This window comes from Haplochromis burtoni, unplaced genomic scaffold, assembly GCF_018398535.1.
Source record: "Haplochromis burtoni strain Fernald_Lab_line unplaced genomic scaffold, NCSU_Asbu1 Contig_3, whole genome shotgun sequence".
NCBI lineage: Eukaryota > Metazoa > Chordata > Actinopteri > Cichliformes > Cichlidae > Haplochromis > Haplochromis burtoni.
The window spans coordinates 6,775,478-6,793,099 of NW_024582364.1; the positions used below are offsets into that span (position 1 = coordinate 6,775,478).

The 17,622-nt window shown below is 39.3% G+C and overlaps 2 protein-coding genes across 5 annotated transcripts in view; one reads left to right on the forward strand and one right to left on the reverse strand.

Annotated features, from left to right (window-relative positions):
* Positions 1 to 833: 833 nt before the first annotated feature.
* On the reverse strand, positions 834 to 4,607 carry adcyap1b (adenylate cyclase activating polypeptide 1b). Of its 4 annotated transcripts, XM_014330900.2 has the most exons (5): positions 4,076 to 4,251; positions 3,719 to 3,823; positions 2,620 to 2,754; positions 2,035 to 2,139; positions 834 to 1,412 (listed from the first exon to the last, which is right to left on the reverse strand). In XM_014330900.2, the coding sequence occupies exons 1-5, from the start codon at positions 4,078 to 4,080 to the stop codon at positions 1,229 to 1,231; spliced, it is 534 nt and encodes a 177-aa protein (XP_014186386.1). In that variant the 5' UTR covers positions 4,081 to 4,251; the 3' UTR covers positions 834 to 1,228.
* A 5,769-nt stretch (positions 4,608 to 10,376) lies between these two features.
* The window catches only part of yes1 (YES proto-oncogene 1, Src family tyrosine kinase), a 33,276-nt gene continuing 26,030 nt past the window's right edge, over positions 10,377 to 17,622 (forward strand). The window contains exon 1 of the mRNA XM_005912433.2: positions 10,377 to 10,777. The gene's annotated coding sequence lies outside the window, so the exon portion shown is untranslated. The remainder of the gene's footprint in view (positions 10,778 to 17,622) is intronic.

Sequence of the window (17,622 nt, forward strand, 5' to 3'; positions counted from 1 at the left end):
GCTCATCTCCTACACAGCAACAAAAGCACAATCGCATGCAGTTTGTAAGGGAAAATTAGCACGGTGTCAGTTTTCACATGCACCATTAAATCAGAAATAAGAGTCCAGTATCTCTAACCCCAACTCAGACGCTACCTTCCCTCTCCTCCTCTTTTGTCAAACTGCATCACTTTCTGCTCCTTCTGAGTCCTTTCTAAATATTTCGGAGCTCTGCCAAAATACAATCAACAGTTTAAGCATTTTTTTTCCTTTCTCTTCTCCATTTAATCCTGTTGACTGAACAGAGACAACACTGAGATGACTATGTGCTCTGTGTAATTTTTATACTGTACACAATACACATATGTGAAACATTCCTTAGACAGTCGTATCGAGCATAATTTATCTCCCACTGTAAATGACTCTCGAGGCGAGTGAGCAAGCAGTGTTTTCTGCATACTGTTAACAGCAACTCGAGTGCTTCCTTTCTATTTAGTAAAGGCATCAGTGCCCTTGCAAAAGCCTGCAATGAAATTGGAAAGAAGGTTGAATTTTTACCAGCACTTACATTGACTGAACGTGTAAGTCAATCGGTTAACCATCAAATGAGAGGCTGTGGAACAAAAGCCGTCTGAATTCCCCTTGGAGGGGCAGCAAGCTATACAAACCCACAGAGCTCCCATTAAGGGAGCGTGGAGAAGCGTGGACAAGGGCAACATCTATCATTTAGGATAAGCCGGATATGCCTCACATAGCATGCTCACTGCTTCTTTGGGCCTGTTTGGAAAACAAACAACACTAAAAAAATAGAACGTTGGTTACAAAAATAAGTATAACATTCAATACTTTGATTGTCTTTTTAAAATCTATTTATTTTCTGCATATGTAGATGACTTTTAAAGATTTCAAGCGCATAATGTTGAAGGTGCACAATTATCTCTTTTTTTTTACTGGTTTCTTCTTCTTCTTCTTCTTTTTTTATCATTTTGTTTTGTTTTCAACATCGTAAACATGAAAATAAAATATTGGTCCACAAAGTATAACTGTGCGGTATCAAGTGCTTTTGTACAAAAAGAAAAAAAAACGATATTATTATTAAAATATTCATTTTAATGGCTTTACTTCATACATAAATACATGTTGAAAGAACACAGGCGCAATCCACTGGTTGGTCAGATATATCTGAATGACTTCGATTTAACGACTGGATGTATATACACAGGAGGGCAGTTTGAGCGCCTTAACAGCGCTACAAATAGGCAAGCCGGCGTCCTTTGTTCCTAACTCTCTGTCTGTACCTTCTACCCAGAACCGCTGCCAGGTATTTCTGCACGGCCATCTGCTTTCTATAGCGACTGTAGCTGTCAGTGAAGATCCCATCTGAGTGTCTTTTGGATAAGGGCTCTGATTCTTCCTCCATGCTGTTGTCGTCACTGAAAAAATACAGAAGATAAATAAAACAACAGTGACATTAGTTAAAGCTGCGAGGTCTTGACTGGTTTGTGCTCTTTTTGATGTGGCATTTCAACTTTGATCATTTCTTCATCTGGCCAGTAGTCATTAATAATGCATTTATGGGCCTTTATTTTATTTTTATTTTTTTGTTTTTTACGTTAAAAATATATATATGTGAGGAAAGATTTAGTGATTTAAGCGTTTTGGAAAGGTTATCAAATATTAATTTACATCCCATTACATATTCTGACGCTTGCTTTATTTTTCCCACCACCACCCATTAATGTTTGTAAAAGCAAAATCAATTGATAGGTAAGACAAGGGCTACAAATAGCGCTGTATTTCAGTATCTTATTCTTAAAGAACATAAATCGTGGATGCAATGTCACGCCACATCAAAATAGGAGCAAAACGGTGGAATGAAAATGTCCAGACATTATATAGAGGGGTAGCATTTTTTTAAGAAGAAGAAATAAACCACACACGCACGTAAAATGACAGACAGTGACACAGCAGCCTGAACTTGAGCAGCGCAGAAACATAAAAAAAATAAAATAAAAATGATGACTGCAGGTGAACGCTAATAAGAAATGCCCTTACCCTGCACGAATTGTCATCAGAGAATGCAGATAATGTCTCGCTGTTAACTGACCCAGGATCTCCCTCAAGGCTCTATCTAATTCTTCCTCAGCATGCCTTTCTGGTCTGAGATGATAAAACGCCAAAACACATAGATCGTCAGTGACTAAAATAAAAATAAATAAATTAAAACAAAAAAAATATATATAGATTAAAAAGCGCGGACAAAATGATCAAAAGTAGCCTAAAATGTTCCCGCCCACTCGCATGTCCAATATCACGTCAAGTGCAATAAATAAATAAGAAAGAAAGAAAGAAAGAAAGAAAGAAAGAAAGAAAGAAAGAAAGAAAGAAAGAAAGAAAGAAAGAAAGAAATTAAAGGCTATCCTTTACGAATCTGTCGACCTTCTTTTTTTTTTTTTTAATCTTGATTATCAACTGCAGGGAATCAACATTTTAGGCTACTCGGTATGAAAATAAGACAGGACAAATAACATGAGAAACTCTGGGAAAAATAAAGCAAGCAAACATTATAGCAAACAGCAACAAAGTCATTAAATTGGAATCCAGCCCAAGGCTTTGGCTGTGAAACGAAGGCGCATTTACCTCTTCTCCTGTGGGTAGTATAGGGTGTATGCGTCGTCGTTTAAGGATGGCGGGCTTCGTATAGCAATCTGATCACTATCAAAACCCATGTCGGATAACGAATTCCCGTCCTCATCGAATGCGTCGTTTTCAAGTCTGCATAAAGAAAGAACATTCATCACAATTTTGATCAATGCACACGTGTGGACGCAGGAGTGAAAGGATGCCAAATGTCTGCATCTGCCTTTAAAAACAGCGGGCGGTTAAATGCAATGGAAAAGGGTGAAAACGGGGGGAAAGAGGCTTTTTAGAGTAAAGAAAGAAAGAAAAATAAGCCAGAAAACGAATAATTTAAATTTGGCGAAAATAATGATTTGAATTTTATTAAATGCGTCCTGCTGTATTGTTTTCTTTCTTTGAATATGTTTTTCTTTCTGGAAGAAATCGGTTTTTTTTTAATATATATATTCCACTTGATGCTGCCGGCTCCAACCTTATTAATTATTTAAAACTCGAAACAATGGGTGTGAAAATGATCACATTTAGTGTAGGCGTGGAGCTCAAAAATATTAAAAAGAATTCAGAAAATACCTTTTTTATGTATTTATTTATTTATAATTTGATCAACGAGAACCACGCCCAAATAATGGATATGCTTTTCCCGAAGAAGGAAAAAAGAAGAAGAAGACTAAATCTTAAATGGATAAAGCTCCCCTATTCGTTTTGCCTCGCCTCTCCTTGGTGACGCCAGTCCACCGTCATCCCGAGGGCTATCCATTGCATCGACTGCATTCTCATTTTTAATAAGGGGAGTTCCGTGAACCGTCCCACCGGACAGATACTCCTGTGCAATTTCCATACTCATTTTCCACAACAGCCTTGCATTTGATTGTTTAAAAGCCTGCATGTCCTTCTGTTATCATGCTTAACTGGGAGATTCTAAAACTTGCGCACGGAGTTTCTGCGCAATTGCGCGCATTTATTTGAAATAAAGTGAACAAACCTCTTTTTCGTTGATTGCAGCAAACGTAACAGCAACATTAAATGAAACGTGTTGCTGAGGAGCATTTCAAATAGAACATAAAGGACAACGATAACAACCCAGAAACCAGAAACCTACCTAATCTTGGGGTAACTTAGTCCAAGAGGTGTGCAGAAGACGCTGTAGTGCATAAAGATCCCGTAGATGAGCAAGATTAAAGTCGCTTTACTCGAACTGGCCATGCTGTTAGGAAATGAGAAACAGACACAACATTAAACAGAGCAGTTACCTGACAATAAAGCGGCTTTTTCTTTGTTGTATCAAAATCACAAGGCGGTGCTACTTTATCACCACTAATAAAACTAAAAAGCTGGTTCGAACATGAACCTGTTTGAATTAACTGGACAAAGATAGCGTCCACTGGCTTATACCAAAAAAGGATAATTAAAAACGAGGGGTGGGGAAAAAAAGCTGGATATTTTGTGTTTTATTCACCTCATCTTGTAAAAGTTACACTGCGGTAATGACACCAAATCCTCTATGTTCAGCGTCAAAGTAGCTAAAAAATTGCAGATCTCCACGCAGTTCACAAAAAGGGAAAAATTTCCATTACTTTATCTCGCTCTGGAGCATGAATTTCTCCGAGTTGTAAGACAGTCCGCAGATAAAGCACATACCTATAGCAGGAAAGCAGAGAGGAGGCTGTGCTGTAGGTTGTGAACCGGGCGCGGTTGTGGCAGTGCGTGTCTGCGTGTGTGTGAGAGTGAGAGAGAAAGAAAGAGAGAGACGGTATCTTTCTCACGGCACTTCTTCCCTGGCTGAAGCGCCTCCGTCGTCTCCTTATGTTCCCCTCAGTGCTGCCTATCTCACTTTTATACCCAATTAATAGGACTCAATCGGTCGCAAAGCCAAACAAAAACTCGGTGGGAGAGCGCGCTGTCTGTGCGTCTACATATCGTTGCTCTAAACTTTTGTCCTGTGCTGTGATTGCCTTGGATTTTTATCCATGTATCGCAAGCCTTGCCCCCCTCCTCCTCCTCCTCCTCGTCCTCCACCTCCCTCCAATAAGTCACATTAAGGATGCTATAGACGTCATCAAGTCTTCCTCCCGGAATATAATAGTACAGTTCCTTCCTCATCGATGCATCCGTCAGACTCACCCCCACCTCCCTCCGAAGATGGAAGTTTACTTTCAAACTTTCTTCTTTTAAAAAAAAAGAGAGAGAGAGAGAGAGAGAGAGAGAGAGAAAGAGAGAGAGACGCTTGTGAATGCATACATGAAATCATCAAGTTTTGATGTGACGCCCAATACAGATCAGTTCGTCAACGCCTTAACCACTACTGCTTTTCTTGTTTGTTTTTTTTCTTCTTTTTTTAAAATATAAAATAAATAAATAAAACTTTCACGTCACCAATAGGTTAATTACGCTTTAGTGATTATCTCTGATCTGGGAAGTGGTGCTGGTGGTTTCAAATGACTTGATGGTTTTGATGGAGGGTGATCAGGCTTCCGATGACCAAGTCCAAGGCCCCTGGGGAGTCAGGAGCTGTCCAGTGCTGAAATGACTCGTCTCAAATTGCGGCTTTCAGACTTTACATTCACTTTTCTTTTTGTTCTAATCGTTTACAATAATTGCTCACTGGATGTCGAGGGGTGGCTTTAATGGCCGTGCAATGAGAACGCTAAGGTCTAAACCTAACCTCTGGATTGTTGAAATAAACGAGGCACATAATCGGATTTGAACAACGGCTGGTGACGCAGGATGCTGGTTCGGAGAGTCTGCGTGGCCGAATAAACGATTCACGTTTTCCCAGCATTGTTCTCAAATTATCTATGTCATTACAATCTGCTGATTGATGTGTTTAAACGAAAAACGACGATGCAATGCTTTTTATATAGAACATGTGTCAAATAACCGAGAAGAAGGCCTAATCCTCTCCACCCATAGTGGACTGGTGACGTCTAATTTCGAGCTCGTGGAGAGTAAGTCGAACCTCTCTGTATCTGCAGCTTCTGAGCAATTTGCTCTTTATTGTTTGTTCTAATGCCGCAGTCAGATGATTGGAGCAAAACTTGGCATTCTTTTTTACTCCATACATGAGACTTTTCATTTTGGAGGTTCGGAGGCCGGTCTAGCAAACTTGAATATTTTTCGTGGGGACTGGTAATATTCGCCAAATGGAGGGGTCAGGAGACGCTTAGGTTTAACTATGCACCCCCACTGAATCAGATATATAGCTCACCAACCAATTGAAGAGTTTGCCAAAGAGGGGAGACGGAGACATTCACGTCAGCGTTTTGTTTACGCTGACGCAATATGACGAAAAGAGCCAGTCACTGCGGGAGGGGGGCTATCTAGAACCTCTCCTTGATTCATATGAAGAGAACAACTTAAAGCCCATGCGTTTCAACTGGAGCAGACTGCTAATATTAGGCCGGGTACAGCAGGTAGCATGCAGCTCCGTAGCCTGAGCAAACGGCGCCATCATGAGGACAGAGGACAAACACGCTGAGCCAGTCTACCGAGGTTTAGTCATCATCACAGAAGCACACAGAAGGAAAGAAAGAAGGGAGAAGTGGAGCAAATCCTCACACCAGTAATTCTTCTTCATAAAGTGTCACCTTGTTAGTGAAACAGCTTAACTGAGAGCTTCATTTAAAATTCGTGTGATTTCGGCATGACATTACAACTGAGAGGGTTATTTTGCATTTAAAACACAGACGCGTAAAATGGAGCTACTCCAGCGTGGCTTTGAATGTCACTGCACCTACAGTTTAGTGAAGGCTCATAAAGGCCAGTTTCCCTATATGGCTGACCCATAATTGAAGTACCTGCAAACTCTTGCAGGCTCTTTTTTTCGAGCTGGAACCTCTGTGAGTTGCTAAACATCGGCCATCAAAATCAGAAACACACAACACCACAGAGAGATCATAGATAAGGAAAAGGGATATATGTTCAACAGCTTTTCTACAGATTCCTGTCCGATTTGTTATCCGTGGAAGATTTAAAGTGCCCAAATTCAGATTTCCCTTCAGTCCATGTTTATCTATTACGTAATGCAATGCAGTAATAATAACAGTTTATGTGCTTTATCAAATGTAAATAAAACCGAATTCAATGATTCAGTGATCTCAAAAGCCATATTTTGCAAAAGACCATAGAAAACACACCACCCTATGGCAACACGTCTTCTTTTTTTAAAAAAAAAAGTCTGTAGACAAGTGTGAACTGAGGAGACCAGTTGCTGGTCTTTGGGGAGAGAAATGTTCCATTCTTGTCTGCTATAGGATTCTAGTTACTCAACAGTCTTTGTCATATTTGTTTCATTAATTTCTTCGGTTGGTGAAAGGGTCTCCGCGGGATTCTTTTCTAATAGAGCCAGGTTTAGCATTCTCTTACTGAAGGCTTTCCCTGGAAAACATGTAATCTGGATGCACACGTTGCTCTAAAAGTTGCATATACCTTTCAGCATTGATGTGCAGCACACATCTGATCTTTCCAGCTGTGAAAGCTGCCAATTACAATGGACCCCCATACTATCAGAGACACAGGTTCAAATTTTACATTTCAGTTCATCTGGACACAGAACAGATTTCCACTTTTGCCTCAGTCCATTTTAAATTAGCTTTGGTCCAAAGGACAAGACGGTAGCACAAGCTTATGTTTATGTTTATTTAAAGAGATCATGTCTATTATTAACATGAGAACTTAAATTCATCATGTAAATATGCCAGATTTAGGCTAATTTTCATCGGCATACGGCTTCTTTTTTGCATAGAAATGCTACTTTCGACTGCTCCCTCACTCACAAGGGGTCACAGGTAGCTTTGCTTGTTTGATTTCATAGATTCTTGCACTAGATTACCTTCCTAACCCAATCCCAAAAGGTTTTTATGTCTCTCTGAAAATAACAGGTATTTAATATTGATTCTCAACCCCTTGCACACAGAGATTTCTTCAAATTCTCATGTTTTGATTATGTTATTTGTTGTAGATATATAGATATTCACAATCTTCAAATTTTTACATTGAAGAACATTATCTTGAAATTGCTCCACAATTTGTAGACACAGTTTTGTTGAAAACTGGTGATCTTCCATCTGTCCTTTCTTCTGAGAAACTCTGTTTCTAAGAGGTTCTTTTTATACCCGGTCACGTTTCCTGTCCAATCACGGCTCATATCCGATCATACTGCCAACCTCTTGTAAATCAACCTAATTAGTAGCAAAATGTTGCTCCACGTGTTTCTTTTTAGTTCCACTTTTTGTTGCCCTGTCCCAACTGTTTTAAATAGTGTTTCTGCCATGAAATAAAAATGAGCTAATATTTATCATGAAGTAGTAAAACATCTCAGCTCAGTTTTCTATGGTCAATAAAATATAGGTATATGAGATTTGCAAATGACTTGCAAATGATTGCATTCTCGTTTTATTCACAATATCCACCTTTTTTGGAATTGGGGCAGTACTGAACTACTACTACAATACTACTGCTATAATAATAATAATAATAATAATAATAATAATAATAATAATAATAATAATAATAATAATAATAATAATAATAATAATAAAAAGAAGAAGAAGGGTGAGGTGGGGTGGTCAGGATTATCTATGATGGATAATGGTATATTGCTCAGTGGCCTCTCCACAACAGCTTCAAACTTCCTAATCAGGTTATTTGGACTATAGCTGCCACTAGTGCAAATGCTACTCCCCCATATAATGACCTTATTACAAAAATAAGAGGAAGGCTTTCTTAAGGACATTTTGAAATGCTATTAATCTTGCATCTCCTTGCAAGCTATGCACGGCCCATTGGCTGATACCCCTGAATCAGGAGGTCAGCAATTAATGGAGGGCACCACCAATAAGCTCATAAAGAGATCAAATTAAGACTGAGCAGAACTGAGTGTAGCTTATTGCTGCAGCCCTCCTCCACAGTCCCAGTTTCTTATGTGACCCTTAGGGAAAATTAATTGCACATCCGCTGCCCTGAATGGAATTTAACCAACGTGTTTGAGCAACAGTTGTGTTTATTTCCACCCCAATAACTGGTTCGCATGATATTTAATGTGAGCATGGATGTTTACTGTAAATATTGTTCTTTTTTGTCCTGTCTGTCCCCTCACCCACAGCTGGTGACGACAGATGGCTGCCCCTTTCGGAACCTGGTTCTGCCCGAGCTTTCTCCCTGTTAAAAGGGAGTTTTTCCCTCCCACTGTCGCTAAGCGCTTGCTCCATTTGGGGGGGGGGGGGTCTGATTGGTGGATGGTGGAGTTTTCTCTGTATTGCTGTAAGGTCTTTACCTTAAAATATAACGTGCTTTGAAATGACCGTTGTCGTGATTTGATGCTATATAGATCAAATTGAATTAAATGGAATTGAATTATTTAACTTTAAAGGCTAACCGATAATAAAATATAATATTAAATCTGACCGATGAAAAAAACAAAATGTAGATATCGAGCAGTGGAAATCATTGCATGATGACAAACAGTGACCGTGCAAACTCTGAGAATCCTTGCTCGTATGCATCCGAAGTGTTTTGCAGAGGGAGCCACTTTCTAGGGAAAAAAGCATCTGGGGGACATGCTGTGGCGCCTGCGCACTGTGTAGTTAGAGTCAGTAGGGGTCAGCAAATCACTTGAAAATTGTTTCATCCCTTTACAGACACACTCCCGCTGTGTCTGTAGTCAGCTTTTGGTTTGGTTAGGTGTTCAAGATGAAAGCCCAACATTAGCCTCCCGCTCTCCTTCCTTTTCTCATTAAATATTTTGAAATTATTTTAAATATAATTTTTTTAAACTACCGCCTCTGTGTAAGTTTAGAAATCTTATGGAAACAATGAATATTTTAATAAGTGTTTTACACACTATGATTTTCCAGTCTGTGCTTCGCAGACAGCCTCGCTGAAACACGCAGTCTTTTACACCTATTGTTAACTCAAGTATCTGCGTGAACACACCTCTTTTAACCGTTTGTAAAACCCAGATGGCGCTAAATGCCTGCGCAATATGAACAAAGTTCAGAGGTGAACACCACGATGCGACTGCGCTTTATTTTTATGGCCAAATAATACGTCTTAAAAAAAAAGAATGAATGGAGATTGTTGGAGAGCATAACTGAAAACGCTTTAGCTGTCCGGGCAGATGGTGGGCTTTCTCCTTTACAGGGATGTCGGCCATATTGGGCACACGGGAAAACCGTTCAATAGGACACAATGATACCTTCAAGTTCTATCGGAAATAACAAAACGTCGACATGACCAGGCGTGGGCTAGATAAAAGTTTGATTTGTCTTTTTTAATGACCAAATAATTGAATTATTCAGATTAAAAGACTCTTTATCTTGTTGCAGTACAAAATATACCACGGAGTAAGATATCCGTTACACATGAGGGCTGACAGACAAAAGTAATTACTTTCCAGTTATCCTCGGTGTGGTTATTTGCTGTACTTCTGTGAGCAAGCTAAAATTCTTTGGGTTTCGTACAGTCTGACAATTAGAAGAAGCAATTTGGTGATATCGCATTTTTAAAGAAACAAAGGCCAAACATTCAGAAAAATAATGATCAGATTAATAATAATAATAATAATTATTGTTATAACATAAGCGTCTTCAATCCTCATTATAGTATACACACACAAACAAACCGTGCTATTATATATGTAGTAACACTGGATAAGAATGGATATTTATATTATGCTGCCTCTCAAACTGGAGGTCGGATTGGCGTTTGAAGTTAGGATTTGCCGATGTTCGAGTCTAATCTGAGCAAGTGAAGGCAGCATGATTCCTTCTTTGGCCTCGTCTGTTCCTCGGTCCTAGTCCGGCTATTGTTGTGTGTCTTTCGTGGCAACCCTGACCTATCGGCAGGCGGTGATTTCTGATATTTTAAACTGCTTTGCTCAGCGCCTCCACCGCCATATTAAGTAGTCTTTGTCAGCTGGCGGCGTGTCCTCGCTTTGAGGGAATTTTAATTTAAAAAAAGGATCCCAGTGAAGGGCTCAGTGCTCGTGAAGTAGTTAATCGGTATGGGACAGACGGAAGACTGAGATTCCACGTTAGTAGAGTCTGCTCGTGTCGCCCGTTTCCACTTAAGGTTGTCGACGTGAAATTGAAAACGCTGGGGGGGAAAAAGGCTCACAGGACGCATGTAGCCGACCCACCACACTGCTACGGTCGCTTTTGAGGTAAGAAACGCTCGCCAACAACTCACATTTTACGTTGGAAGTCGATTCAGCAGGGCCTCGTTGTGTTTGTGACACTTGGAGAAAGTTGGGAAGGGACCAGAGTAGTTTCCTCGCTGTGTTACATTGTCGTAAAAGCATGTTTCATTATTAATCCGCGTTTAAGACCCCGGTGGGGTGGGGGGGTCGGTCCTGTGTTGGAGAGGACAGCTGTTTGGAAAGGCTCCAAAACCGTCCTGGGACAAGACGAGAGCAGAGTTGTAGCTATGATGAGAGGTATTATTTATTCATTTACATCTTGGAAATCTTTATTTCAACTATATATTTTGGTTCTTTTCATACAATAAAAGTTTACCACCCTGTCCCTATCTCTGTGCCTCACCCAGTCTCCCTCTCCACACATGCATCAGCTGTTTTAGGCCTCAGCTGTGATAGGCCTTTTAATGCAAGGCACTCATCAGATTTTTCTAAATGGCCAGTGTTTTGATGCCAACTTTGCTCTTGCGTGCTTTTATTGTGATAGTGCAGCTCTGTTCCTCAGACTTATACACACGTGTGTAAGATTTTCAGGCATGCTGCTGTGTTGGATTGTGTATGTATCCTAACATTTACTGCCCCTGACTCTGCATGTGTCTGTCGGTGTGCTTATATACTCTGGTGTCACGGTAATCCCTCTGTTAGTACAGCCCCAGTTGGCTGGACAGTTGTGTCTCCTTCTCACACAGACACAAACACACACATATACACACACAGCTGGAATGGAGAGGGCAGTTGGTAGAGGAGTGAGGAGCACTAACAGGTGGTGTTGGCTGCGGTCCAGGAGCTTGAATTTTAACTGGGTTGAAGGATCCTTGCATACTCTTTGAGTGTCCTCATGGCACGAATGAGACTCTACACTGTCATTAAAGTTTGCTGATTAGAAGCCTCCAGTCTTTTGTGCCACAAGTGGAAAGGCTGAAGTCGTAAGGCAACTCCACACATGTTGGCAATCTGAACAAATGTTTGGATTTTTGGTGAAAAATAAAAAAATAAAAGAGGAGAATTCACCGTGGGCAGAGGGAACAAGAAGAGCTCTTCTTTTTAATAGCTTGAAGATGGCTCTTTCTCTTTCCCAGCCTCACTCTAGCCTTTGACGGGCACAGCAGGTGGCCTCGACGGCATGAATGGATTCGGAAGGAAGTTCATCTCCTAGCTCCCCGACAGTCCCCTCCTCTTGCTGTGATTGGCAGAGATGGCAGGCTGCCCTGAAGATAAGACCGAGCTGGGCCTCAGAGAGTGTGCCAGGGCAATTACTGCGTTATGCTTTAGTAATGGGTTTTCAGGCCCTTGTATATTTTCATTGCTCAGTGCTTGTGGCTGGCGTTAAAAACCAAGGCGATTAACTTTAATATTATGCAATGGCTTTATCTTTATCAGAATGAGCAGTTTGGCTGTAGAAATAATGTTTACTTATGCATATTGCACATGCTCATTAATAACTTTTTTATGGTGCTGAAAAGATCAATGAAAAACAAATAAGCAAGGCTGGAGTGATTGATGAATTCATCTGAAGAATCTATAAAAAAATTACTGAACGATTGCTGGTTTTCAAACTTTTCAGATGTGAGGTTTTTTTCTGCATTTGTCTCATTTGCACCACTATGACTCAGTTTTTTTCGATTTTTGTTTTCAGTGTCCAAAAAGTTCAAAAACAACTCATGTTTAAGGATTTCCAGCTGATAGGGTTAATCCACTACCTGGATCACATAACCATTAGGAAATTGATGCACATTTTCATCTATTCTTGGATATAGAGTATAAACATGCTTCTCTCTGTAATTGTACCTGCTCTAATAATCTCCAGGTATTTGAGTATTTCAATACAAAGATTTTTCTTTATGCAATGTTCCAAATAGGGCTTCAGTCTATATTTGTCTCTATAAGTTGTGAAATAGTGGTCAGTACTGCTCTGTGCCAAGTTTCACTCTCTGGTCACTTCCATGTTATTGTTGTCAGATGACATTTGCAAACATTAATGCCTTTTTTTTTATTTAAAATGAATAAATAAGTGTCCTTCCTGAGTTATGACCAGTTTGTTTAACCACGATCTCCATTAGCAGCATTAGATCCATTAGATCAGCCTCAGGTTAGCTATTTTTAGCTTAGCTATTTATCCTGGGGTCCCTACACACATAATCCAACAATCGCAACATTCAAACAAAATAAGCACGTTCTTTGTATAAAAAGAACATTTTAATTTAAACAACTAACTTATATCTATTGCTTTGGTTCCAAGATCAGGGCTTTAAGTTTGCGTTCACATTCACACAGTATATTTACATCCTGTGTCCATCAGCTGTCTTCATTATCCATTTGTTAATACTGCTTTAACAGATATTTAAACTGATTTAACTTGTGAGAACATTGCCGTGCACATCATGCAGATTCATTTTGAGCTATTTGTAACTTATTTATTCCTTTTGTTGAAGCACTGGAACAGATCACACTAATGCATTTTATAACCTCGTGTCATTCATTTTAAAGCTCTTCTAATGACTGACAAACCTCCACCTGTTTTACTTACATTATTATCAGACTATGTTAATTTACAATCCACCATTATATCAAATAGTTTTGTTTTCTTCGATAGGAACATTCTTAACACTCAGGTGGTAACATTTAACACCAGTTTATTATCTGTCACACAATCTTCTACAGCCTTCAACTCCTCATTACGTGTTTCCTTTAACTTATCGGTTGACGCCATAAATAACTCTTGAGTCATCAGCATATATAGCAATCTGAGCCTATTTTAATAAGATCATTAATAAAAAGACAAAATAATATTGGTCCCAAACAGCTACCTTGGTTACTCCACACATTACATGTCTTGTCTTTGACAGACCATTAAATTAAATAATCTGCCTACAATTTCACAGACAAAAGTTATGTTATAGCTGAAATGAGTTTGCTGACCTGGAAGCAGTACATATGTTATCACTGCAAGATAACATCAAGTATTATTCAGGCATTTACAGCTACCATCTGAGCCTTTCAGTGACAAACACAGCACTTTTAGTCTGACATGGACAGTTGTCTAGTGGGATTACACTGCAGTCATTTTATAGTTACCCATTATAGCAATCTCAATCACTACCAATGCAAACAGTTGTGGTCCAACCAGATTGGAACCAGTTAGAAGAAACCTGGTTTATACAATGTTGATAAGCCTGTAAGCTACCAGAATACTTTGCCTTAAAAGCTGTCAGAAACAGAGACTGAACGATGAAAACCTTTGCTGATAGCTTTCCGTACTTGAGTGTTTTTTTTTTATATAGACTTACACTCTATTCTGGCTTACATATTCTGACTTAATATACAAAGTCTTACACTCTGAAAAAATACATCCTCTGTTGAGCTCCGGTCTCTGGTATACACCCTACAAGCCCAGTCTGCGTCACAGAAATGTCCCAAGTGACTGCAAAGTTTGCGAAAGGCAGTTGTGTAAGGGTCAAAGTCTTCTCCAAAGTTGCGTCATTCGCGATCTGTCACCTCAGTAGCCAGAGTAAGGAGCTTCATCTCACAGGACATAATGCATGAATATCGTATTTATACAGAGCTGTACTGAACCATTTTTCCGAGAGCAGACATGCTGGAATTTGTTTTGTTTCTTTTTTTTTTTTTTTTTAAAAAGCCCTCAAATAATTAAAACCAGTTTGTCCATTAGGATTGAGTTTGTTTTCTTTTCGTTTGACAGATCTGAGATTTAGCATGACGTTTTCTTTTCCCTGTTTTTGCTTAGTTACTCTGCTTACAGTTTCTGCCTGATATCTGCATCAAATTGCTATACTGACTGTATAACTGGTTATCTCTTGTGTGGTAGCTCGCTGACTCGTGCCATTATAACAAGTATAAGGCTAACAGTTTGTAATGCTGGAATTTTTCTTAATTTGAATGTTGATGCATGCCAGCTGCAGCAAATAGCTTCCCGCCTGTAGTGCAGCTTCATTGTTGTATTTTCCCCTCTGGGAAGCAGCAGCCTGTGTCTCCTTAATCTGCATCAGCATCACTGGTAGTCTGGCACATAGCATTGCATGTCGCATGTCCCTGGATACAGTCTATTGCCAGCATTTGTTTGAACACATACCAGTCGCTGGGAGTAAAGTTATTCATAAATATGCGTGGGAGTATCTGGATAAGTATATTTCCTTTTCTTCTGTTATTCCACACAGTGGTGGTTGTTTGAAGTGCAATGCAACTAATCAGTATTGTCGTTCTTTATTATTGCACCATTTGTTTTCTAAATTAACATATTTTTCATTTCTGTAAATGGTCCGTTTGATCTGAAGGAAGATCAATAAAATTTAATGAACGTGAAGGGTTATGGTAAATATAAAAAAAAAAATACCATTCAATTAATGTTGTTGACCTAAGTGCATCAAAGCTTCAAGCACTGCCATGGTAATCAATGTCCAAATCAGTGCTTCAGTTTTTTTGGGTTTTTTTAATATATGTACTTTACTAAAGAAATCAAAGAGACCACAAAATAACTCACAAAAAATCCTCGAACATGATTTATAATGCATCAACATTATTAAGGTCACTTTATTGATCATGTTTGACGCAAGCTGTGATGACACCACAGCTCAGTCACCACGTATACAGCCGCTGAGGGTGTGCCATACTCACTGTATAGTGTTCTTCTGAGTGATGGGTGTCGCCACTCAGACTTCTATACAGCATAAGTGCTGGTCTAGGAGAAGAAAATGTCAAAAAAGACAAGCAAAGAAAATCAGAATTTGTTTTTTTTTTCCTTTAAAGAATTCTCCGGAAAGTCTGATCTTCTCTGGAAATCAGAGGTTCTGCGCTATCGCTGAGGTGGTGGTTTAAAAACAACACGACCAGCTGGAACAACAACAAAGCCTGGCACGCACCAGCGGATGTGGGGCCACCCTTTGTGGCGCTGTTTGGCAACATTAGTGGGTAGTTTATTTCAGACAACATTTAATGATAGGCGAGACCACCACAGCTATCATCTGCCAACAAGTGACGCTTGTCAAAATAACTTGTCTGGATACAGTCTATAAAAGAAGCTACTTTTAACTGCTCGCTTATTCACAAAGGATCACCTCAGCAGGCAACTCTGTATGTTTGATTTGGCAATTTTTTTTTTTCTTTACGCTTGATGCCCTTCCTGGTCCAACTGAAATAATTTCCAGTTCTTACCTAAAAGGAATTTATAGGTTACAAATCTACAGGAAGTTTGGCAAGTAATCACAACAGCTTTTGCTAATGCAAACTAGGACTGCAACTAATGATTATTTTGGTAGTCGACTAGTGTGCCAACGATTGTTTCAATAACTCTTATCTCCACTTCTTGTGGGCAAACCTCCTGCACCAGGCTCCACTACCTCACCTCCTCAAGTCTGCTCACCTGTGAATGTCACCCTGTTGTCTCGTCCCACAGCAAATTAAAATAATGACTCACGAACGTTTGAATTTGAAAATTTAAAAATAATCTAATGTAATTGTAACATTTCTCAATAGGACATGCTTAATTCTAATTGTACTATGATTGCATTCTCTTTAACGACTAATCAGTACACAATAAAAATATAGTTCAGATTACAGGTTTAGCAGTATTACTGCTGTTTGCAAGCACTGCTTCCATCTTGGATGGTGATGTCCGTGTTGGTAGGGTGTCTTTGAATTTTCAAGTTGGAAGTTTTTGGGGATTGTTCCAGTTGAATATTCTAACTCATAATGCCATAGATCATAGGCTCGTTACATGATATGATGTTGCCCACACCTATGCTGATGTGTAGTGCACAGCTTGTTTAATTACTGTGGTTGTTCCAAGTGGTGCCAGTCGATAGACTTTTTTTTTTTTTTTTAATGCCAAGATTAATATGTTTTTTCATTCTTGTGTCTATTTGTATTTGTCTATTCCTGTTGTACTTATTTTTTTTACGATCTCTTCTATTCCGATAGTTTTAGTTATCTGCCTGCAGGAATCTGCTAACATTTGTAAGCCCTTATATTGATACTACGATTACTGTTCTTTATACTGAGGTGATGATTGTTATTCTCTTACTGATAATTAAAAAAAAACTGGCAAAAAACTAGCCAGAATTGAATAGGAAGAATCGACGGTGCTGAACAGGCTAATCACAATAGTTGAGGGCTGTGCTGACCTGACGTGTAATCACGGTTCTCTATAGGAGCGCGTCAGGTTACAGCATAGAGTTCAGAGGGTTTTGTGGTTATGTCATAGGTCACAACGTAGGTTTCACGCTGTAGCAAAACTTGAGCATAGCTCTTTTGCTAGCTGCTCCTGTTGTTAAACTGTAGAACAAATAGTTCTGCCTGTAAAGCAGTGCAGTGTTGCTGATTATCTAGTAAAACTTTTTGAGACAGGATCAGGCCGATGCCAGATCAGCATGCCCAGTTTTGTCAAAATCGCTGTTATGTTATGTTTTTGAGAAACTATGGGACTAAGACGTCCTTTGTGAGCTGACAAAATACTCCCATTTCTTAAATAAAAAAAAAAAAAAAATTATAGCTCAGCTTCACGAAAAATTGAGTTTTTTAGAATGTATAGTTTGCACAGGGCAATAACACAATGGTAGCATGCACTATACATTATCCATCTTAAATCAGATCATGACCCAAATCACTGTATGGGCTTGAGGCACCATTTACCGTGCCCCTTGGAACCACCAGAAAAATGGCACATTTCTTTCAGCTAAACTCATTGTGTGTGTAACAGCCTCATTTAGGAAGCCATCTGAGAGAAGATACAGTAATCTGCCTGTAATTTGATTTGCTGTGAAGGCGATTTAAGCTGTCATTGCTGTTGGCAGATTTGT